This window comes from Ostrinia nubilalis, chromosome 25 (assembly GCF_963855985.1).
Source record: "Ostrinia nubilalis chromosome 25, ilOstNubi1.1, whole genome shotgun sequence".
NCBI lineage: Eukaryota > Metazoa > Arthropoda > Insecta > Lepidoptera > Crambidae > Ostrinia > Ostrinia nubilalis.
This window is the reverse complement of record NC_087112.1, coordinates 6,220,519-6,245,818: the sequence shown is the minus strand read 5'-3', so window position 1 is coordinate 6,245,818 and position 25,300 is coordinate 6,220,519. Positions and strand designations below refer to the sequence as shown.

Here is a 25,300-nt window from a genome sequence, read left to right as displayed (position 1 = left end):
TACGAATATTCACCCTCATAGTGAATTATAAAATATGTATTTAGAAGTGAATATTTAGTGTGTTATTTCTTAAGAAGTTAACCTTTTTTTTTTATATAAAATAATTTACTACCCTCAAAGTGAAATAATTTTCTTACGTAAATTATTCTTTTATCTAATTACAAAATAGTGTTTAAATTTTACGTCAAATGAACGAAATAATTATTAACAAATTATTTTAACGGATTTTCCGTTCGACTTTTTCAAAATACAACTTTATAGCAATTTTTCTGCCTGAATTCCTTGGATGGTTTGTAACATAAAGCAAATTTCAGAATGAGTGATGCAAAGTCTCCACTGGTTGAAGAGGAACCGAGGCCTGGGCCAAGTGGTGTGCGTCGGAAGCGGGCTCGCAGCAGTAGCACCGATACTAGCAGCACCTCCAGTAGCTCCAGCTCGAGTTCTTCCTCATCGGGAAAACGTAAGCGATCTCGGCGACACCGCCATAAGAAAAATAAAACCCGTCATTCGAAATGGCGTCAGATAACAAAAGATATTAGTGAGTTGCGCAATTTGATTTCAAAGCCTCCTACTCAACATAATTGTGATTTAGATGATCAAGTGTCAATTTATTCGCGGGTCAGTGGGGATCTCTATGAGGATGAAGTGGGCAGTAATGAACTTAATACGATTGTTGATGGTCCGGAACCACACTTTATTTTTGATTTAGAAACTAAACTAAAGGAACCTTCTGTTCCCAAGGCCCCCGATAATTATGTTAAAATGTTAGCCGATGTTCAACGTTTCGGTAATTCAACTTGGTCTGAAGTTAGGTATGCGGACACACATACCCCGGGTTTCGTGGAACTCGAAACTAATGGTGAAATACGATCTTACGATTCCCTTACTCATTTGTCCAAAGCCGATAAGGCTTATGCCGCAATAACTTTTTGTGCCCTCAAACAAAAAGAATGTTTACAAGAGAATATTCGGAGCTTACTAACTTGGGCTAAATCCGATTCAGGTAATTTAAATAACCTAAATGCCAAAATCGAAGATTTATTTTTAAAAGGGGATTTTCATAAAATCTCAAGCGACCTGATACAATTAGTATGCGGCCATAGATCTGAGACTATAGAAATTAAAAGAGATGCGATTCTAAAACATGTTAAGGATCCTGTGGTTAAGGTATCTCTCAATAAGATCCCTCCTTCGAATACACACATTTTTGAGGCTGATGCCTTTGCGTCCGCATTAGAAAAAGCCGGGGGGGTACGTAAGGCCTTTTGGCCACTTAAATCTGATTCCTCACAAAGGGGAATTAATAAAAATCAACGCCATCCCTCGAGGGGAACAGGCGTCAAGAAATTTACGGGACCATCGAGTGGTCCTCAAATTCCTTGTTGTGTTTCTGGCACCTCTTGTCAATCACACAATACAGTACCAACCTCGAGGGTTGCGTACAACAATATGAATCAACACAACTGCCACAACACCATGGCTTACGAAAATGTAAGGGGTTCATTTCAATACCGAGGCTCGAGGTCTCGTGGTTCACAAAGAGGAGGAAGAGGACGAGCATCTTCTCATGCCTCTAGAGGTCAATTCAAACGTAATGATCAATGACTCGAGGTCATTCCAAGCCGGGCAATTAGTCCACTTTTACAAAAAATGGATGGAAATGGGCGCTTCCGAAATAATAATAAAATTAATACAAGGTTATCGCATACCGTTCATTTCGAAGCCTCCTCTGTCCATGCCAAATGCAAACAACTTGTTTCACACTCAAGTATCAGAAGAAATGACAATAATTGTCGAAAAAATGAAAGCTCAAGGCATTCTAAATCCAGTACATGTTGTGACACCCAGTTTCGTATCACACCTGTTTCTAATACCCAAACCAGACGGATCGCATCGTCCGATTTTCAATTTAAAGAAACTCAACGAATATGTAAAAGCAGAGCCATTTCGACTCATAAACATGTACCGGATTCCAGAGTTCCTCCAGCCAAGCGACTGGCTTTGCAAAATAGACCTGAGCCAAGCATATTTTCACCTGAAGGTCACGGAAACGCATCGGCGCTTTCTGAGGCTAATTTACAACGGTCAACTACTAGAAATGACCTGCCTACCGTTCGGCTTGAGTACGGCTCCAAAGACCTTCTCCATACTCACCAACTGGATAGCCCAGACGTTGCGTCAAAAGGGAGTACGAATATTAGTCTATCTAGACGACTTCCTTATCGCTCATCAAAGTCCTGTTATGCTCCAGAAACATGTAAAAATAACCCTAGCACTTCTAAAGACTCTCGGTTGGTGTGTCAACTTCGAGAAGTCAATAACAACTCCTCAAAAGAGCATAACTTACCTAGGCGTATTGTGGAGAACTTGGGACAACCTCAAGTCGTTGCCAATAGAAAAGATCATCACAATCATAGAAAAGGTTCGTCAAATTCTAAATCAGGGACATGTAGTACTGAGCGAAATACAAAGTCTCGTAGGACTTTTAAACTTTGCCAGCTTTGCAGTGCCACGAGGCCGACTTCATCATCGTCATCTCCTGAGATTCATGAATGCCTTAATAAAACAACCAAAGGCCAGATTTGCATTACCCCTAGAAGTCCAAACCGAGTTAAAGTGGTGGATTCAAAATTGCCACAACTCGTCATTACTACATTTCCCTCCCCCGTCGCATTTCCTCACGACGGACGCGTCGGATCTCGCGTGGGGTGCACAACTGGACAATGTACCTCTGACAGGCTCTTGGTTACCCGAGGAACAAAATCTCCATTGCAACATGAAAGAGATGTTGGCTATATTACACGTCATTCGGCTATATGCGCACAAGTTGAGTCACAGTTCTCTCTTAATACAATGCGACAACAGAACGGTAGTAGCTCACCTTCGAAAAGAGGGGGGGACGAAATCGTTACCACTGATGGACTTAACTCAAGAGTTATTGACATTACTGGACCAACACCAAATATTTTTTACTATCCACTACATTCCCGGGCGATACAACAACCATGCCGATCACCTATCGAGACACCGACGTCCACCAGAATGGCACCTGTTGCCAAAATGTCTAGAAAGGATATTCACAAAAATGGGGACCCCTGTGATAGACCTGTTTGCGTCGGAGAGAGCTCACGTAGTATGCAATTATGTATCACTAGACCAGACAGACCCCAAAGCACTGTGCTACGACGCGTTCAGCATGTTGTGGAATTATCCTCTAGCGTGGATATTCCCTCCGCCATTCCTAGTGCCCAAAGTTCTGGCACATCTGAACCAATCGACAGGTGTGTTCCTAATAGTTGTGCCTCGGTGGCAGAAGGTATTTTGGAGGGCAGACCTCAAAGCAAGAGCCCTTGCAGCTCCGGTTGTTCTGAAGAATCTGTCAATGAACCTAGTGGACACATCAACAGGCCTTCCTCCTCCGAATATAGAGGACCTGACACTCGAGTCTGGAAATGTGGGGGTGGACCGACGAAATAACGGACTGGAATGATAGTCAGGTATCCCTACTAAAACATTCTTGGAGACAATCTACTCTCAAAACATATAAAGTAGCATGGGAGCGCTGGTTAGGATGGGCAAGATCGAATAAGGTAAACCCTAAAAAACCCACAGGCTCTCAACTTGCACAGTTTTTAGCTGATCTTCATCTAATTCATGGCTTGTCATATAATACCATACTGCTGCATAAATCGGTGGTATCCACCTTGTGTAACGCGGATATGTCCAGTCAGTTAAGTTCCCACGTCCTGGTCAAGCATATTCTTAAATCAATATCTCTAAAGAATCCAAAAGTAGTAAAATCAAATATTTGGGATGTTGATATTTTAGCTCAATACTTGTCCAATTGTTCGATAGACAAAAACAACGCTTACCAGACTTCACGACACACAGCTATTCTCTTGCTATTATGTTCAGGGCGGCGGATTCATGACTTAACGTTGCTTAGAGTTGATTCTGATCATTTTATAAAATCAGATAATTATGTTATATTTCGGCCAGAATTTGGATCCAAAACGGATAATATGGACTATAGGCAATCCGGTTGGAAATTAATGACAAATAATGACAACGTTAATCTTAACCCAGTTTTCTGGATTGAGCACACTATATCACTGTTGCAACCTAGACGGGATACAGCTAAGAAATTTAATTTGTTTATGACTGTTAGGGGTCCTGCTAAACCAGCATCTCGAACTGTTATAGCAGGTTGGATAAAACATTTATTTAAAGAAGCAAATATTCAGTTTTCCCCTGGTAGTGTGCGGTCAGCGGTGGCCTCAAAAAATTTGTTAAGTTATCCTCTAGATGAAATTTTAGCGCGCGGGAATTGGAGGTCCGCTAATACCTTTCAAAAGTATTATAGGCGCGAAGTTATTCCTAATAGGAACCCAACAAATACACAAGTATCTCGTTTATTTCATCCTATTGATTAAATAAATTAGAACTTGATCGATATACAATTATACAATAATAATTAATAATTAAAGTGCAATTGCTAACATGATTTACACTCGGATTAGAATCTTATATTATGTTTGTATAAATTATACATTATGTTAATAAATAAATGTAAACAGAATATTAATTGTTTTATTATAAAATCTTAGGTCACATTGGCGTATAATTCAGGTGTTTCCATGTCTCACCAGGCGATAACAGACACTTCTCAATTTATAAGCCTCGAATTACGGTCAAGTACTTTTAATAGCAGCGTTTTACCTGAAATAAAACGTATATTAAAATACTTACCTAATTCGAGGCTTAGTTTTTAACTCTGCCTGGTGCATTTATTCGAAGCCAATGAGTAAAAATGGCGCGGTTAAAACTAACGAAACTTTAGATAGGTGGCGCCACTGCCTAATGAGACCGGAAACACGCCCTCTATAGTGTAAAAAGAGTACTAAAATTGGTAAAGACTACGGGAAACGGATATGCCTATCTCAATTTATAAGCCTCGAATTAGGTAAGTATTTTAATATACGTTTTATTTCAGGTAAAACGCTGCTATTAAGATATTAAATGTGTTTTTCTTTAAGGATATTTATTGGGCTTTCAAATAACACCAATATTGTTGGGGCACCATGATTGTGTCAGTAGAAACGAGTTTTCCTGTAAAACGTAGGTGGGCCGATTGTTGTGATGACCAGTATTATAGTTCAGTAATAACACTAGCTTCTGCCAGTGATCCATGTCTGCCCAAGGATTTCTGTCTATCACAAAATCTTTCGCGCTACGTCCTATTCCTAAACATTAATTTTGATACCCTATTCCCCTATTCTTGAAACGTCCTTCTCTGAGACATAACCTACTTACACAATATCCATTCAAAGCTCACTGGAATTGGATCAGCTATTGTGGCTATTATGTAGATTGCAGATGATCGTAACATTGTAGCACGGTGTAATTTGTGTAGGCGCTCGCGCTGCTGAGAGCGCTATTATTGGGTGCAAAAAACTTGCAACAAACGGACACAAGCTATCGCGTTCATATTAGTGCATAATATTGTAGATTGGCCGAGTTGCTAACTGCCTGCGGTATGCAAACAATATGCAATTGCAAACCACAATCAGCAGGACGGGAAGTAAGGTGATCGTTGATCGAGCCAGTTGACACATCGACTGATAAATACGAATGAAAAACGAGTTTTGTTTTCGCATTATGATGCTTATAAACATACTTAAGTATACAGCGTACATGACACAATTACCTAATAGTCATAATTATGCATAAGGCTCTTTCAAATTTTAGACCTTTTCCTTAGACGTTAGTCATGCTCTTCGTACGTTTACAAGACCGTACACTCTGTTACTAATGTTGTTATTTTAATTTCAACGCATTTGTTAAAACGCGTTATTCGAAAAAGCCTTTAGGCATAAGGCAATGTTTTAAAGCAGTTCGGCATACTTACTCCCCAAAATATTACCTTTTTTCAGACAGTTCGTCCGCAAATTCAAGCTCCCCTACGGTTGCACTCCAGAAACAATGAAGATCCACCTATCCCCTGACGGTATTCTCACAGTCACAGCTCCAAGACAGACTTGCGACAAGAACCTGCCTTGTGAGACCGTCATCCCCATATCAGCAGCTGAGCCGAAGGTCAAAACGGAGACCCTGGAGGCTGTGCAGCATATCGTCGAGAAAACGGCTGAGAAACCGAAGGATGAAAAGAAATAATTTTGATAGTCTGTAAAACGGTAATAAATATTGTATTGTGATGATTTGTAGTTTCTGTGACTAACTAAACTACATTAATATCTACCTAGCCACTACCATACACCATTCAAGACATAGGTATATTTACGGTAAAAGGTTTCTTTTGTTCACCAGCTATTAGGTAGGTATAGTTGTAGTCTACATTTTGCACATGGACGTAACGAATAATAATAAGACAATTTAATATCAAAAGGTCATGGATAAGAGATAGCAAGGAGGAAAAGTACTATAATATCAATATTGTCCATTTAAAAATAACTTTAAACGTAAACAAGTCATTCCTCATTTTTCTTATCACAAATCAATATCAATCGTGTCGAGCAATTTCCAGACCTAGCTAGGTATCTTGAAAATAACTACCTACTTACTTTCTTTTAATTTTTTTTATAACAAAAATATTGCCGCAGCTGGTTCGCGTAAACTAAAAGGGAAAAATTATGGTTTAACATAACATTTTAATGCATTCCTGAGTAAAAACCTTTGGAGTTCCGAACTAATAAAGTCGCTGACATAGCCCGACGGATTAGCAAGCTGAAGTGGCAATGGGCAGGGCACATACCTAGTACGCAGAACTGACGACCGATGCCGCGATGAGGCAGCAAGGTTCTGGAGTGGAGGTCACGTACCTACCTACCGTAAAACGCAGCGTGGCACCCACAAGGTGGACCGACGACCTGATAAAGGTAGCAGTACTAGCAGAGAGGCTGCTACCAACCGTGCGATGTGAAAGTCATTGGGGGTGACCTATGTTCAGCAGTGAACAATACATCTTGTGGCTGGAATGATGATGATGATGAGTAAAATCCGTAGGTATTATGGTATACACTTAAATGAATAGTACCTATGGTACGGATGTGTGACAGCATCACGTCAAGTTAAAGACTAGTGTCTATATGTGTAACTATGTAATAGCACAGGTAATAGATGCAATTTTGCAAAAATACAGTCTGATGTTTTGTCTACACGTCTACAACACTGACTGACTCATCGCACTTTCTAGACTGTACCAGACTGTGAAATATCTTTGTTGTGTTCAAATAATAACACTCAAGATATTATCGCTAGCTGGAGTACTTAAAGCTAGCGATTAACCTATTAGCCGCCAACCCATATAAAAAGCAGTATCCCAGGCGCCAAGCTATGGCGCCTGCTGCGAACAGTAAGAAAAAATATTTTCTGTTTTGAAAATACATAAACAAAAAGAGGGCACGCAAACGTTTGTCTTCTATAGAAGACTGTGGCTCTGAAAAGGTTAAGAACAATCTTCAATAGACAATTTTATTCCTAAAAAAATATTCATTCAAACCTACACTTCTACGTCATAATTTCGCGGAAAACTATCTACCTATACTAACTATTACGAATTGTGATATAAATAACTTCTTTACAGAATTATTTTCCACGTCCAGTTGCGTAGGGGGTGCTATAAATACGTTAATAATCATTTTACGTAAACACTACAAACGCTATTTTTGATTCAATGTGACTCAGCCACCTGACCTTCCTGAAATTTCTGAATTATGATAAACAGATTTATGTAAGCCATTTACAAAGAAGTACCTAGTTATCTAGGAAAATCCTATCAATATAATAGACACATTAATTGAATCTTTACTCATCAGTAGGTATTTTATTTACCTGTCTAGTGCCAGTAACTGTTATAATACATCCTGCCTGTAGAAATTTCTGTTCTGAACTAATGAGCAAGTTAACTTATCATATTAATTAATTAAAATTGATAATCCTAATTCACTCGTTGCCAAAGTTCCTTAGGGCCAATTTTTTATTTTACAGTAAATCAGACGAAAGTTGGATTCTTCAATGTGACGACATTGTAATAATCGTGTCATAATCTTACAGAATTGTAGTCATTACATTAACCTTTGGGGGCGCAATGCGCGGCAACGAACTCCTGCCGAGAACGTTCTCGCCCGTTCTAAATACGACTCATGTGCCAAATAAAACGGCGCGCGCGCATATAAACCCGGGACTCGAGCGCATTCCACTAGTATCGACCTAACACTAGTTCACTACAGTACACTACACAGGCAAAATGTCTATCATCCCGCATTTCTTCGACTACGCCGGGCCGAAATGGCCGAGGAGGCTCCTGGACCAGAACTTCGGACTGGCCTTAACACCAGAAGACGTCATGTCAGCTGTCACCAGCCCAGTCTTCCCTCGCCTCAGCCCCTGGTGGCCAGAAGTAGCACAAGGCGTGGGATCTACAATCAAAGCTGATAAAGACAAGTGGCAAATCAACGTTGACGTTCAGCATTTCTCTCCAGATGAAGTCGTTGTTAAAATAGTGGATGGGTTCATCGTAGTTGAGGGTAAACATGAAGAAAAGAAAGATGAGCATGGCTACATATCCAGGCAGTTCACGAGGAAGTTCAAGCTTCCAGAAGATAGTAACCCAGATGCAGTGGAGTCCAGATTGTCTTCGGATGGCGTGTTGACTGTCGTCGCACCCAGGAAAGCGGATTCAGTGAAAGGGGAACGTTCTGTTCCCATAACCCAAACGGGACCTATCAGGAAGTTAGTGGACGAAGCTAAGCCAGAAGTGAAGTGAATTTGAAGATGCAGCGTACAGTCACCAACTACAGTCATTATTTTATAAGAGCTAAGGTATTCAAAGTGATAAAACTAGACTGTTATCATTCAATAACAGTCTGATTATGTGTAAATTCTAAAGACTGCTAACTTAAGTTTTAAGTGAAAATAATAAATACTTTTCGTATAATATTCTGTGTTTATTTGCAACTAGCGAACGTCTGACTTTTATCAATCCTGAATAAGTTTCTGAATATGCTGTGCTATACGTATCTAAATGAGGAAAAGTTAAACACAAAACCCGTGGCTGTCTATCTTAAGATCTATCTATCAATAGCCATCCACGCCTTTTCACAACATTTAATGCAACAGTGCTTGTTAAATAAGTCAATCTTTTATAAGAAAATAGAGATGACACATAATTTTTACTATTTCTTACTATAATCATTTTCAATTTGTTGTAAAGTCTTCCCATCAGTTTGCGGAAGCAAAAAGTACAGTAATATTAAGCCAAGGAAAGTCACCACAGCAAATGTCGCATATGTGGCTATTATTCCATAGTTCATCATTATTCCTGGTGTTATATTGACCGATATAAATAAAAGGAAGAAGGAGAATCCGGCACCAATACCTGAACCCAATCCACGCAAAGTACTTGGAAATATCTCTCCCACGAAAGTCCAGCTTAATCCTGCCATCATGCTACCTAACGCCATGTAAACCATCAAAATCGTAATGGCCAGCCAAGCCAATCCATCGGATTGAACTACTGTACGTGTATACAATCAATGCTATCAATAAAAGTAAAAGACTACCACAAATAATGAAATAAGATTTCCTTCGAGGGATATATTTTGAAAACGCGAACATGATAAAAACGCCGAAAACTCTGGAATCTGTAATAAGCATCACCATAAAGGAATCTTCTTGTCCAGAGAATGTGGACTCAAGCAAATCCTGCGCAAAGAAACTCATGGTGTTGACACCACTGAATTGCACAGTTGTGGACAGACAAATCACCGTGAACAACGGCAGCAAAAATGCTTTACTGGAGGCAGCTCTTAAACAATCTTTGAAAGTCAACTCTGGTGGTCGATCTTTTTGTTTTTCTAGAATCTCTGCAAGTTCTTTCTGGGAACATTCATCAGTGCCCCGAAACCACCTGAAGGCTTGAGTCCCTTTGCCGATTTTGCCTTTAGACATGAACCAGAGTGGGCTTTCTTTTGCTAAAACTTGCAGACCAATACCGAGAAGGACGGGGAGACAAACGATGAAACAAGAGAGCCTCCAGCTGAGATATCCGGTGAGGATATGGATGAACAAGATACCACTGTTGCCTGACACCGACAGAGTGAATATAAAAGGGGTGTGTAATGTATGATATAACTACATATCATATAATACTTAGAGGATATAACATCAAATTATATAAAATCATTTAATATAATAATTATTTACTATAATAAACGAATAATATAATTTTAAAACGAATAATTTTAAGACAAATAACATTTAACTGATATAAAATGGTTTGATATAATGAATATTTTCTATAAAACTTACAATGTATACTATTTAAAACAAATAACATTCAAATCATATAAAAATAAAATGTCGAACAATCAAATGAGATAAAATTCTTTTCCTATAAAACTTAAATCATATAACAATAATAATTGTAAATAAAGTTCATTTGTTATAATAAGCATTGCATGCAGCAAGCAAACAAGCAAGCTAGCAAACGAGCAAGCAAGCGAGCAAGCAAGCAAGCTAGCATGCAGGCAAGCAAGCAGGCAAGCAAGCAAGCAGGCAAGCAAGCCAGCAAGCAGGCAAGCAAGCAAGCATGCAGGCATGCAGCATGCAAATTTGACTAAAAACTTGAGACTTCTGTCACGGCTCCGGCACTGCGGGGCTCTGGCGGTCCCTCGCGTGCTAATCGTCGCAGATGGCTTTCGCTCGACACCGCGTCTTCGGCTTGCTGGCCGGCTTCGCCGGCCAGCCTCAGCCGCGGCGCCTCGCTTCCAGCCACCTGCTCCTCAGCCCGCGGGCCGCCTCGCCCCTCCGTGCCTACGCGCTTCTAAATTACACTCTAGGGGTAGGGCAGACAAGACTACGTGGATTCGGTTTTACGGCGATTCGTTTTTGTCACTAAAGTCATTTATAAGTCAAGCTAAAGAAGAACATACTAAAAGTTATATCTATCAGAAATTATATCAAATATCGTCGTTATAACAAATAATATTTATTACAAGTAATGGTTATGTGAAATATTATTTATATTAAACAAAATTACATCAAATGAGTCTTAGATTAAGTAAGGTTTATATCAAATGTCTTTATGCGTTGTGATTGGTATCTGAAATGACATTATTAGAAATGATTTATTATATGAAGTAAACATTATATGTAAAAAAATTATATCAAGTGTTATTATAACATACGTTTATTATACAATATGAACGTTATTGAAATGAATTTATATCATATAAACTTATATAAACTGTCACGCACCCATATAAAAGCTGGTCGGTCAATGGGACTTACTATTTCTCCGAGGTAAATCGCGCCTAAGGACCGAAAGACGCCAGAACTCAGTCCTGTGAGAACTCTTCCAATGAGGAGGGCTAGGACGTTTTTCGCGAAGGCCAGGACGATCCATCCGGCCAAGAAAGGCATTGCCACGATGAGATGCGTGATTCTTCTCCCGTATCTGTCGGAGAGGAGGCCTCCAGCGAAGCAGCCTACTGCCATTGCGAGGCAAGAACTCGAAGCTGAAAAAATAACAAAGTGATCTTTAGATTCGTATCTTTTATCATCGAGATGAACTGGATGGGGGCTTTCCGAAGGTGCTTTGAAAAAGTAACATCTCTGTTTCTCTCTCAAACCCGTTGAAGTTCGTATGAGAAACTGATTAGGCTACTGTATACTGATTAGGCTACTGGCACATAAGTATCAATTCATGCTGTTTGTTTCCTTAATAAAGAAAAATAAAAATAAAATGAGAGAGAGAGGGATGATACTGAATAATGATGATTGATAAGTAAAGCTCCAGGTTTCAACTCTGCAGTATTGCAGAGTTAGATAAGTAGGTAGGTATAAATTATTTTACGTACCAATCCATGAGTCATAGGTGTCACTGTAAGGAAACTCATCGTCCTTCTTAATCTGCGGCAGAAGAACGGCGGTGAACCCAAACGTGCATCCAGTTATGAGGCAGAACATGTTGCAAGACATTGCAACAAGCATCTGAAATAAAGTGACGATCATTACAATTAGGTACTTAATACATAAAGGAGTCAAAATCAAGTCTATAGCCAATAGAGTCGATAGTGGTATTTTAGGTAGGACAGCAATATACCTACTAAGCACGGGACTATTCCCACCTCTCTTTAAGAGCCAGGATCCAGCTTGACCGCCAATAAAAACCCAACCAGTGAAAGTCAAGTTTGTCCCGAGGGAATTTAAAGTTTAAAGTCATTGGACCCGCAACGAAATTAATCAGAACATAGGAGGAGTTCGAAGTTAGTATTAGCATAGTACAACAGGTAATTAAATTAATTACTTACTTGCTTTAATAAAGGCGAGGAAACTTTAGGCATAACATTTTTAAATGTTGATTGATTCACCATTTTTATAGATCTTGCGCCATATTATCACATAATTCAATATTGGGTACAAAATGTGTAACTTTTAAATTAACTATAGGTACGATCACTATTTTGCCATATCTGTTTAATATTTAAAACACACTGGAATTTAAGAAATTGGGATCGCAGAGCGTGTCGCTGTCGACGTGTTCTGCGTAGAAAGAAACTATTATTATTTTAATTAAAGAGACGAGTGTACATAAATTTGTATTTCATTTACATTCTTAATTATTTGGTATTTTTAGATAGGTACTTAGCACCTACTCACATCCTGAATCTGATTAGTTAATCAATTCAGGGAAACCCAGTAGGTACTAGGTACCTACTTAGTTATGAAATTTTCGTATTTAACACGTTCAATGCCGTCACGTGTGTTTAGTTTTTTAGTAGCTAAAGATAGCAATGCTGCGACGAATTACATGTTCCTTTTAGTCTCATGGATACATTTTTGTTTAATGTAAGTATACTCTCGTTTGTTTTCAAGTTTCAGCTGTTTTCAAAGATCTTTCCTATGCCTACTTATTATTAATGAATTTAATTCAATATTGTTATCCAAGGTTATTGTGGAAATCCTTGGGGGAGGCCTTTGTCCAGTGGACGTCATTTGCCTGAGACGAACGAACGATTGAATTGAATTAAAGCTAATACTGCTACAGATTGACTGAAATTAAATATAATAATTTCAAGTAGGTATAACAAATTCTTAGTCATTTTCGGATACAGCCGAGGGAAAACTTTAGGTACACAAAAAGGATTTCTTTATTTCCTACATTTAGGTATAATACTAAACCATTTATACGAATTACCTTACTGACTGACTTAAACTTTTTTCTTAACATAATTACCTAGCTTAGCTACCCTTGGTTTATTTTTTTGTCATCATAACCACTTTCAATTTCTTGCAAAGTCTTCCCGTCTGTCTGCGGTAACAAGAAATGCAGGAAAAATACAGCAAATAGAGTCACACCCGCAAACATGGAGTATACAGCTATTATACCATGATTCACCATTATTATTGGCGTCACATTGACTACTAAAAATAATAGAAAGAACGAACTGGAACACCCGATTCCCGAACCTAATCCGCGAAGGCTACTTGGAAAGATCTCTCCAACAAAAGACCAACTTAAACTAATCATAATACTACCTAACCCTATGTAAACCAACAATAGTATAATGATAATGGAAAACCAAACTACCCCACTAGGTTCAAGTGCTATGTATGCAATCAATGATAACAACATACATACAAGCGTAGAACAAGAAATCACGTAAAATTTCTTTCGAGGTATAAATTTTGAAGTGAAAAACAGTATAAAAATACCAAAAATCCTTGTGGCATCCGTAACAAGCATCAACATCATTGGGTCTAGATTACCAGAGAATGTGGCTTTCAGCAAATCCTGGGCATAGAAACTCATGCTATTAACTCCTGTGAATTGCATAGTCGTGAACAATAAGAAAGACGTTAACAACGGCTTTACGAATGCTGTGCTGCACGTGGTTTTTAAACCTTCTGTAAATGACAAACTTTGTGGTCGGTTTTTCTGTTCAGTCAGCACATCTGCGAGTTCTTTTTGAGCAATCTCGCTGTCACCCCTATACCATGTGAATATTTCCGTGCCTTTACCAATCTCTCCCTGGTATAAAAGCCACAAAGGGCTTTCTTTTAAAATTGCTTGTAAGCACAAGCCCAGGACAGTGGGCACACACATGATGAAACAGGCAGTCCTCCAATTGAGATATCCTCCGAACAAATGACCGAGGAAAATTCCGCTGGTAGATGAAAGTGACAGTGAGAAAATTAGAAAAGGTCTGTAGGCTGGGTTTGCGATTTCTCCGAGGTAGACAGGGCCTAAAGATCTAAGGGCGCCAGTACACGCCCCTGTTATGACCCTCCCAATTAAAATCATTGTGATGTTCTTTGCGAAGCCAAGGATGAGCCAGCCAGCTATGAAAGGCAAGGCGACGAGGAGGTGTGCGAATCGCCGGCCGAACCGATCGGAGATGACGCCGGCACTGATGCAGCCAAATGCCATCGCAAGGCAGGAACTGGAACCTGAAAAGTTAAAATGTAATGGTAAATCAAAAGTTCTAAATACGGTGGCAACAATTAAGTACCCCAGCAGTTAAGGGGTTAAAAAGTAAGTTTATTATTCTTCTTTCAGGAATATTTAAGTATATACTAGTAACTTCATCACTAATTTTATCAGGGCGTTAGGAATTTCGTGTTCGTGTTGATAGTGACCACAGACGTGATAAGTGTGGTGTCAGTATTTAACACCCACTACCATAGATGTCTTACATGGCTTAACTTAAACGTATCCTTCGATGAATGCAATGCAATCATTTTCAATCAATCTTTGGGAGTTTATGAGGATAATTAAAATCAAGATTCTTACCAACCCAAGAGTCATAGCTGTCATCGTAGATAAAGTTTGTTTCGTTTTTGATTTGGGGCAAGAGTACAGCACTTAATCCAAAGGTGCTTCCAACTCCGATGCAGAAGAAGTTGCAGGAAATAGCAACGAGCACCTGGAATTGAAAGAAGAATCTACTTATTATTGTTTTTGGAATAAATTACTATGACTATGACTGGAACTGGCTGACTAGAGTCAGATAATAAAGTGATGTACACCACCTCTGAACAACTACCTCCAACTTACCACGGGATACCATCCTTGTAAGGTTAATATACCCATTTTATAGCGCTGTGTTGAGTCTTTTGGTTTTTATCATTATCGTCAAAACACTACTGTGTGTTAACAAACACTGAGGAAATTAATCCGCCTCTAAATATGTAAGTAGTGCAGTGTATCTACCTACTCATTAAGTAAAACTTAATTTAAATTCTTGCTAGAATTTATTCTCGGAATATAAAATACTAGCTGTGCCCGCGACTTAGTACGCATGAAAATAGTTTGAATATTTATCCAGTTTTCGCTACATTTTTCATTGATGCCCAGCTGTAAGCGCTGGGCTATCCAACACAAAAATATTTTTTAAATCGGACCAGTTATTTCTGAAATTAACGCGTTAAACCAAAGAAACGAACTCTTCAGCTTTTTATTAAAGAAGATTAAATTATAAAAAGTTAAGATCTCATTTTGTTAAATGCTTCCTTAAAGTTTTATGCTGTGTTGTATAATTTGTGATTTTATATCGGTTGATGTTTTTTAATTCTTCATGTTTTTTGTAATTCCAATACGATAATGTTATTGTTTATGGAATAAATGACTATGACTATGAGATATCAATTAATAGAATTAAAATTTGGAACTAATTAAGAACTTACTTGTTTTAGTAAAATCGAAGATACTTTAGGCACAACTGTTCTGACCATTTTCACACAAATAACCTCAGTTTCATGAAAACTTGATAGTTCTTAACATTTCATTTGTTTTCATAATAATAAACACGTTAAGCGTAACAATATCCGTTTATTTCATACCACGGACTGTCTGTTTCTGGTCTGTAATAATAATTAGCATTAACTGTTCATTACCTTTGTGGAAGGTTTTCATGTACAGTCAGAAGCAAAAAATACCTTTTCAGCGCCACGGTGTTTATAGCGTCATAGCTTGGCGCCTAGCCTGGCATACAACGCTTTTGATATTCGTTGGCGGCTAATAGGTTAATAAACTTTGAACAATAATATTCTATCAAGCGAGAAACGCAAAATGTAACGTTTGTTGTTTCATTAATAGTAGGTAGGTACATTGGGTGTTACATGAGATAGAAATTAAGCCAAAAGGGTCCTGTAGTAATAATAACTATTATTTTAATTTGCCATTGTAATCCATGGAAAAATCGTTTAACTGTATTTGACATAAATTGTGAAATACTAATATAAGGCCATGTTTTTATGACCTATTTTATAGAATCATTATTTGTTTATTATGCCACAAATTACGCTTAAAGACTGCGTGTTACACGAATTTTTATTTAAAAAATATTCCTAGAGTAGGTAGGTACCTACAACTTGTTTAAATTAGACTATTGTTACCTATCTATTATTTAAAAGCTTCAACAGAGTATTTAATTATTTATATCATAACAAAAAACTTAAATTTTCTGGCTATAACACACGAAGCAGCAAGACGGCAGATGGGGCACCAAGGTTCTGGAGTGGAGGCCGCGTACCGAAAAACGCAGAGTGGGACGTCCACCCACAAGGTGAACCGACGACATCATAAAGGTAGCAGGAAAGCGCTGAACGCAGGCCGCTACCAACCGGGTATGTTGTTACATTGGGGGAGGCCTATGTTCAGCAGTGGACGTCCTATGGCTGTGATGATGATGATGATGAACACATGAAGCAACAAAAATTAATACCCATTCATTCAGATAGATGCGCCGGCAACTGTACATTGACGAATGTATGAAAGAAAATATGGAAAAAAACCGTTCCGCTTTTATTTTGGTGACAAAGACTTTTATGTTTCTGGTTTCTGTGACCGGTCTATAGGTACCTATAGATGACCCACGCTGAACTGTCCCACCAAACTCAATGACAGGGGGGCGCTACCATCGTTCAACTACACTCGACGTCAAATAAATCGCACCTCCCGCGACAAGCATTTTCAAACGTATGCATCCCCACTTCCCACCAATATTGGTACCATTTAAAAGCCTAGTTCTAACCTTCATTTCATTAAAGGAAAGGTTTTTACCCCAAAAATGTGTCTTTAGAAGGATCCAGAGTCACTTCTTCAAAAAATAGGTAGTTACGCTAGAGCCAACTTTTATGGCTATAAAACTGTTAAGTTGGGTTTAATTGCTATCCATCTGTTAAAGAGGACACGTGAAATCATTATTTGGTTTTATAACCATAAAAATTGGTCTAATTGATCCCATAGGTGGGCCCAAAATGAGGTATTTTTTCAAGTCACATTTATGGTATATGCTAATAATTTATTAAGAAATTAAATGTGTTTTTCTTTAAGGATATTTATTGGGCTTTCAAATAACACCAATATTGTTAGGGCACCATGATTGTGTCAGAAGAAAATCGTTAAAGTTCGCGTTGCGGAAGGTGCGGTTTATTTGATGTTGAGTATATATGGTTTCCAACATGGCAAAAATCTGAACCAGCGATCCGGTATTGACGGTGGCGCCCCACTGTCAATGTCATCGACAGGACAGTCCAGTATTTTGGAACTATACCTAGTACCTACCTACTCGTACATACTTTTGCTATACAGGGTGGAATTTTGTAATGCCACCTGGAGGAAAAGTGCTCTTAATATTGGAGATAGAAATTTTCCTTTATTTTTGAGAAGAAATAGAACTGCATTCAAAGATTTCCATTAATTTGCTTGCCACACCCGGGAATCGAACCAACTAAAATCTGTTAAAAATTACACCTGTATTTTTATTACATCGATCGTTAGGGTTAAGTATAAGGATGAAATCTCTCTAACAAACTTGATAAATCAAATGAAAGGAAAACCATGAAATCTTAAATTATTTTAATTAGGTGTTACAGAAAATTGTATGTTATGGTAGTGAATTTTCGAAAAAATTTCGAAAATCTTTAAATGCAGTTCTCTTTCTTTTCAAAAATAAAGGAATGTTTTCTTTCAGTAAAAAAGTCTATCTACAGTATTAAGAATACTTTCCCTCCAGGTGGCATTACAAAATTCCACCCTGTATATGTTATACCTACTAAAAGATGCAAGATGCAACTGTGCATGTGAAATAACCCTCCTTCTGGCGCAGTCGGGTAAAATTTCGGTGCGTCGAATGTAAAACATTCCACTTAAGTGGTTTGGTTAGTACCTACTTAGTAGGTACCTACCTACCTATCTGCGGAAGCTGTAGAGAGGAGGCTCCGTACGCGATGTGTAGATGTCCCTTCATCTATACTTAATATTATAAGAGGTAAAGTTTGTGTGTTTGTATATTTGTTAAAATTGTAAGGGGTAATCTCGGGATCTACTGAACCGATTTTAAAAATTCTTTCACCAATAGAAAGCCACATTATTGCTGAGTCTCATCTTAAATACGTCAATGTCATCTTACTACCTACCTAATATTAAAAATGCGAAAGTTTGGAAGTCTGGATGTTTGTTACTCGTTCACGCAAAAACTACTGAACGGATTTTGATGAAACTTTGCAGTATTATTGTTTATAACCCAGAATGACATATAGGCTATAATTTATGACGATTAGTGACAAACTAAATTTCACGCGAGTGAAGCCGCGGGCAAAAGCTAGATACAGGGTGTTAGGTAAATGGGTATGAGCCGACACTAGCCCATGTTAATATGGTCATATAAATGGTATGGTGAAGTCAGAAATTTGATATCATAATTATTTTTTTTTAATTATCATACAAAATAAATTTTATAAAATCCGACTTGTATGAAAATTAAAATAATTAAAATGAAGATATCAATTTTCTGACTTCACCATACCATTTATATGACCATGTTAACATGGGCTAGTGTCGGCTCATATACCCATTTACCTAACACCCTGTATAAAAAAAACCGAAAAATTCCACGCGGGCGAAAGCTATGCATTCAGACACTTGTATGCAAGTTTCATGTAGGTAACAGGCTTCTCAGATAGGTAACAATAAATTCTAAGTGGGTTATTGAATTTAGCGCTTCCCCTACAAACAAGTTATTTTTAGCGCCCTACCCACGCCTGCCTACCGAGAATTGCGAGACACTTTCTGGCCCTTTAACTTTACGGCTTGTAGGTACCTATCAGCAAAGGGAATAACAATGTAGGTACCTACCTAGCTCAGGATGTCTGGACCCTTACCAATCTTCAAAATAGCTACTTACAATGGTGCTTAGGCTTAGCTACGGTAAACCTACTGACTGAATATTAAAAAAAAATACATTCCATTTGAGAACCTCCTCCTTTTTTCTTGAAGTCGGTTAAAAATCTAGTGACCACCCTGCAGCTTGTCTTCTCTCCTGTGAGTGTTTAGTAAGGTAGGTAGTTAGTAATAGTCTACCTATGAAGAGATTGCTTTATAGCGATAAGATCCCCTAAATTATACAGTTTCTTTCTTGTACCTACCTAGGTAGGTACCTACTACCTATATTCTTATCTTTTCTTGTCATATAGCTCATATATACAGTGTGAGTCACGTTAAAGTGTACATATGAAAATAGATGAAACTAGACCTATTTTTATCGACAAAAAAGTGGTCAAAAAATTTTTGAGATTTTTTTTTTATTTTTTATAGAATTTTTTTTCTTCCAATTACTTATTGTAAAGAAAACGTAATAACTTTTAAACTAAGCGGTATATCCTGATAAAATAAAAACAGTAAGTAGAACGCCGATTATCCGAACGCCGATTAACCGAATCGCCAATTATCCGAATCGGTCCTAAGCGTAATATAAAAAATTAAAACCAAGTAATTATTGATTTTTTTGTTGGAATTCGGATATATTTCAACTGAGCGTTATTGTAGCAGTTCTACAATAACGCCAAGTAACAATATGTATATCTGTTTGTGATACTAATTAAAGTTTGTTCTATGTAAAACAGTTCGTTTTTCTCTATTACCAGTATATGTCCGATTATCCGAATTTTCGATTATCCGAATCGACCCCGGTCCCAATTAATTCGGATAATCGGCGTTCTACTGTAATGCTAAATAACAGGCAATACTAAAAAAATACATAAAATACACAAAAAAGGCCAAGAAATAATAAAAAATGATACTTTTTGAAAAAAATCTGCTTCAAAATTCGTGTTTTTTTGGTTATTTGATATTTTTTTCCAAAAAATGCCCCTATAACAGGTGGTTTTTATTACTTTTTATTATTCTCTATCGTATTATCTTTGTAAAACCAAAAATTGCATGTCTCTATCGGTATCACAACATTTGCTATGATCGTTTGAACAGAGGCCTGCCACAACATTATTCTCCGCTATAGGTAGAGACAATTTTAATTTTAACTAAAATGCTTATTTTACTTCGAAATTTTTTGTTTTTATTTGAAATCTAACTTGCCTTTATCAAAATTACAAATCTAGAGCCATTTTCAGTTTCGTTGTTAACGAAGCGTTGAATGGCGCGCCCGGAGAGGCTTAGTTCAAACGATCATTGCAAACGTTGTGATAGGGATAGAGATATGCGATTTTTGGTTTTACGAAGCTAATACGATAGATAATAATACAAAGTAATAAAAACCACTGGTTATAGGGGCATTTTTTGGAGAAATTTATCAAATAACCAAAAAAACACGAATTTAAAAGCAGATTTTTTTCAAAAAGTATCCTTTTTTATTATTTCTTGGCCTTTTTTGTGTATTTTATGTATTTTTTTAGTATCGCCTGTTATTTAGCATTATTACTGTTTTTATTTTATCAGGATATACCGCTTAGTTTAAAAGTTATTACGTTTTCTTTACAATAAGTAATTGGAAGAAAAAAAATTCTATAAAAAATTAAAAAAAAATCTCAAAAATTTTTTGACCACTTTTTTGTCGATAAAAATAGGTCTAGTTTCATCTATTTTCATATGGACACTTTAACGTGACTCACACTGTATACTGTGTCATAAGTGTGTATAACTGTATCAGTGTAGGTAGGATGTGTAGTTGTGTAAATATATTTTGTGACTGAAGTGTGTTCTATTCGTATTCTCCTATCTATCCTTCCTACCTACCTACTATACCTTCTACTAATTAGCTATGTAAAGGACAATTTATTGAAATGTAATAAAAGAAAGTCCGAAATAATTTATGAACTTATTTATTCAAACTTAAATCAAATCAGTCTTACAAAGAAAAACGGGTAACCATTAGGAATGACTGAAGGTAGGTATCCTAAGCCTTGTCGCCGTTTGCCTGGTCCTTGATCTCCTTGCGAACCGGTCCGGTTTGGGCGATGGGCACCTTGCGCTCTCCCTGGACAGCAGGCGGCACCGTCCTCGGGGCAGTCACGGTCAAAACGCCATCAGACGACAGACGAGACTCCACGGTTTCTGCCGTGCAACCCTCCGGCAACGCGTAGCGACGAGTAAATTGCCGCGAAATGTACCCGTGCTGATCCTTCTTCTCCTCATGCTTCCCTTCCACCACAATATACCCGTCCGCAGTCTTCACAGAGATCTCCTCCGGCGAGAAATGCTGCACGTCCAAGTTCACTTGGAACTTATCCTTGTCAGACTTGATGCTGGAGCCCATGTCTCGCGCTGCAGCGGCCAGGTGGCGCCACGGGCGGTAGTACTCCCTGCTCACCAGGGGTCCGACGGCGGCGGAGAGCAAGTCATCCGGAGTCAGCCCCAAACCGAAGTGCTGGTCCAACAAGCGGCGGGGGCGTTCCAACTCGTAATCCACAAGGAATGGAAGCAGTGACATCTTCTTAGCTTCTTGATACTTCTTTCTTCACGAATTAAAGACTTCAAGTTGAATATTATCGCAGAAATGCAGAGATCGCTCCTGAGATTCCTTCTGTTTGAATTGGTTCGTCTCACGCTCTTCGTATTTTTCAACTGATGACGATCGGCGCGCGCATCGAGTATTTTAAACTCAGTAGCGCCATCTAGAATCGGGAAGAATTTACTGGAGCTTTCTAGATGCCAGGGGCGCTTAGTTGGCGGGCCGCTTTCTATGTGTGTATATTAGTAATGACGCGTTGTTTTGTTCAATAATTGAAATTGAATGTTGTTCGTAAATATTATTATTATTTATTCATGTTATTGCTAATCTTTCCAGGGAACTTGTTATAATTTCATTGAGATATTAACTTTTCTCTAATTTGTCACTAATGTGATAATGGTGAATGGTGGAGAATAGTTTTGTTTTCTTCATTGAAGTAATATTACTACGTAGTACATTATAACTCAATGGTTTTCTTTACCTAATCTTGGATAGGCTTTTTTCACATTCTTGTTTTTACAAGAATAAATCTTAAATGCTCAATGGGAAAGAAAGGGTCTCAATCGGGATACTATTTTATGAATTTCTGTGATGAAGTCGCTTAATAGGTACTAATTTAGGTTCAAAGTTTTAATACGGTCCTTTAGCCTTAGACTAATGAATAATAAAGCTTAAATGGATAGACTTCCTAGTTCCTTCATACATTCGTCTAATAAGAGGCAAAAATCGTATTAATTGTCATCCAATGCCATCTTAAAAAGGAAGCTGTTAGATTGTCCCCTGCCTTACTTTCTTGCGTTTACTATCTATCTAGGCTTTAATAAACATCCTTATTATTAATAATGCAAACAGCTTATCAAACCTATTTTAACTAGGTATTACACTGTTTTTATCTCGTTACTACTTGGCGCTGCTCGAAATAGGTTGTTTGTCTTATTATGAATAAGTCTTTAGTTTAATAAGCAATTTTGTAAGAACGTTTTGTGATGGCAATTATTTATATTAATTTATATTATTTCGTAATAATCTTGAAAATACACAAAATATAACACTGCGTTACAAATGGAAAAAAAAAATTAAGTACCCGCTTTGAAATGTCGCGTTTTCTTTTTCATTTCTATCGTTTAGTAAGAATACATGGATATTTTCTTCCCATCACGTCTCATTTTTCCGCGAGGATGTGCCAAATTATGCTTAAAACTGAAAGAATCAAACATAATTTAAAGAAATCTGATAAAATATACCTGATTTTATACATTAATTGACTTTATTTTTTATCAATTAGGTATAACAAATATAAGAAAAATTAATTATTTTAATTTAATTTAAATTTTAACTTTGTCTTTTGTGTTATGAAAAATCTTCTCGTTTCAGATGTAATCGCCTAGCATAGTTGTGTCCCAACGGCCTTGAAATCGTTCTTAAAGCTTCTTTACATCTTGGTGGAACTTCTCTCACCCTGCTCATCACTGACAGCACCAAGATTAGATGGAAAGAAAGATAAGTGGGAATGAAGAAAGTGAATTTTTAACCACATTCTACAACCCAACTTTTCGTATGCTTTTAACATGTTGTTAACTAGCTGTTTAGCATTTTCGGCTCTATGGTTTCCTAAACACCCTTTTACAACTGCTTTCAGTGATAACCAGGAATCGAGTTCCTTGTAAGTAAGCTTTTTATCAAAATTTAGGTATTTCATCAATGTGCGTATTTGTGGTTTCATTAATGTCCCTTCTTTGAGTTTTGCGTCACTTAACTTTGAAAAAACCATCTTCAAATATACAGGGTGTTAGGTAAATGGGTATATGAGCCGACACTAGCCCATGTTAACATGGTCATATAAATGGTATGGTGAAGTCAGAAATTTGATATCATCATTTTAATTTTTTTAATTTTTATACAAAATAAATTTTGAAAATCCGATTTGTATGAAAATTAAAATAATTAAAATGAAGATATCAATTTTCTGACTTCACCATACCATTTATATGACCATGTTAACATGGGCTAGTGTCGGCTCATATACCCATTTACCTAACACCCTGTATATAAATCCATCTCCCTCTTTATTCTTAGCCTTAAAATTTTCTTTCATCAGACCAAGTTTTATGTGGAGTGGTGTTTACCACAAACAAAACTTATTTGGTGCATTTTTGCAGTTGCGACGGCCACTTACTTCAGTAGTCATGTTGGATTTTCAAATAAATATGCTCAGAGATATCGAGAATCGAAACGATTTTATATGAAATAAAACAATAAAAAAGTATAATATCATCGAAAACCTCAACTGTTCTTATACGCCTAAAGTGAGGGTAGTTAAAATAATGATTAACTTGTACCTCGAGAACTAGACGTGATGGATACCACATATGTTTGGAACTTTTTATCTATGACTATTTACCTATTCATTCCAGCTATCAGTTTAATGGGTACCAAAATCGTGTAACGCAGTGTAATGTTCAATACTTTTGATAAGAAGTACCCGCGGATTCATACACATTGCTAATAAATCTTTTGTGACAAATGCGGCCCATATTCTAAGAGTCCCTGAATGAAAGATCTAGAATAAAAGGCGCTTCAGAAACCATAGCCAGAACATTCTAGAATAATTATTTTAGAGCCATCTAGCGGGGAGTAGCAATATTACGTTTAGTAGTTGTATTTTGTGCCATCTAGCGGGGAGTAGCAATATTAAGTTTAATAGTCTTAAATTGTGCCATCTAGCGGGAGGTAAGAATACTACGTTGTAATTAAAATATACTCTGACATCTAGTGATTCTTTCATGTACTAAATAGTTTGAAAAGTAGCTAAGAACGCCATCTATATTTGAAAAATAGAACCTTTGTGATAACAATGTTGCCTTATGACAAAAATATTGTTATCATAATTAATTTGAACTGCTTTATTTTGTCCTTTATTTGTTTAAATCTAATTTGTGTTATTTAAACAACTAAGATTACTAGAAATGCAAATAAATGATCAATAAATTATAAAATGTAAAAATCATTTAAATTATGATTATAATATTATGGCAACACCAATTGTCGCGACTGACTGCGGGCGGCGCGGCAGCTTCTTGCTTGAGCAAAGTTTACCGTTCATTGGTCGCGGTCGGCTTTCGTAAATCGTAGTGTTTTGCATTGTTCCCTCACAAACTTCGTATTTTTAAGTCAAACGGTAACGATAGAGTTATTGTGCTGTGATTTTGTATTCCTCTTTATTTTTATACGAACATTAGAAAAGTGTTTTAAGTGAACAGTGTTACAGGACAAGATTTGATCAAAACATTGCCGTTTTACCGTCGATGTTGTGATCTTTGTTTTTGTGATTTTACCTGTGTGACGATGGCAGACAATTCAAAATTGACTGACGAGGAAAGGGCCGAGATCAGGGAGCAGTTTTCACAGGTATTTACATATAACTACCGGTCTTGTAAGATTCAAATTGATCGATACGAATTCGGGACGTGACCTCACGTTGCCGACTCCTTACTTTGTAAATGCAGGTTTGCTGACATAGTATTTGCGTA

General features: G+C 37.4%; 5 protein-coding genes across 7 annotated transcripts in view; 2 read left to right on the top strand and 3 right to left on the bottom strand.

Moving 5' to 3' along the window:
• The window catches only part of LOC135084182 (facilitated trehalose transporter Tret1-like), a 33,251-nt gene extending 20,828 nt beyond the window's left edge, over positions 1–12,423 (bottom strand). The window contains exons 1-3 of the mRNA XM_063978923.1: positions 12,333–12,423; positions 11,880–12,012; positions 11,311–11,537 (exon numbers count right to left, since the gene is read on the bottom strand). Coding sequence (XP_063834993.1) covers positions 11,311–11,537; positions 11,880–12,012; positions 12,333–12,395 — 423 coding nt within the window. The 5' untranslated portion in view covers positions 12,396–12,423. The remainder of the gene's footprint in view (positions 1–11,310; positions 11,538–11,879; positions 12,013–12,332) is intronic.
• On the top strand, positions 8,212–8,958 carry LOC135084184 (protein lethal(2)essential for life-like). The gene has a single exon (XM_063978925.1). It carries the CDS (start codon positions 8,267–8,269, stop codon positions 8,783–8,785), a length of 519 nt encoding a protein of 172 aa, XP_063834995.1. The 5' UTR covers positions 8,212–8,266; the 3' UTR covers positions 8,786–8,958.
• An 839-nt stretch (positions 12,424–13,262) lies between the features above and the next one.
• On the bottom strand, positions 13,263–15,892 carry LOC135084179 (facilitated trehalose transporter Tret1-2 homolog). 3 transcript variants are annotated; one of them, XM_063978917.1, is made up of 3 exons: positions 15,709–15,892; positions 14,816–14,948; positions 13,263–14,472 (listed from the first exon to the last, which is right to left on the bottom strand). In XM_063978917.1, the coding sequence occupies exons 1-3, from the start codon at positions 15,754–15,756 to the stop codon at positions 13,268–13,270; spliced, it is 1,386 nt and encodes a 461-aa protein (XP_063834987.1). In that variant the 5' UTR covers positions 15,757–15,892; the 3' UTR covers positions 13,263–13,267. The 3 variants fall into 3 exon arrangements, with proteins under 3 accessions (XP_063834987.1, XP_063834988.1, XP_063834989.1); XM_063978918.1 differs by lacking the exon at positions 15,709–15,892 and adding an exon at positions 15,080–15,173; XM_063978919.1 differs by lacking the exon at positions 15,709–15,892 and having other exon boundaries at positions 14,820–14,886.
• A 5,233-nt stretch (positions 15,893–21,125) lies between these two features.
• On the bottom strand, positions 21,126–21,897 carry LOC135084183 (protein lethal(2)essential for life-like). The gene has a single exon (XM_063978924.1). The coding sequence runs from the start codon at positions 21,747–21,749 to the stop codon at positions 21,216–21,218; it is 534 nt and encodes a 177-aa protein (XP_063834994.1). The 5' UTR covers positions 21,750–21,897; the 3' UTR covers positions 21,126–21,215.
• Positions 21,898–24,829: 2,932 nt separating this feature from the next.
• Positions 24,830–25,300, top strand: part of LOC135084186 (plastin-3) — a 65,470-nt gene continuing 64,999 nt past the window's right edge. Inside the window, exon 1 of the mRNA XM_063978927.1 lies at positions 24,830–25,178. Within this exon, the coding sequence (XP_063834997.1) occupies positions 25,116–25,178 (63 nt within the window). The 5' untranslated portion in view covers positions 24,830–25,115. The remainder of the gene's footprint in view (positions 25,179–25,300) is intronic.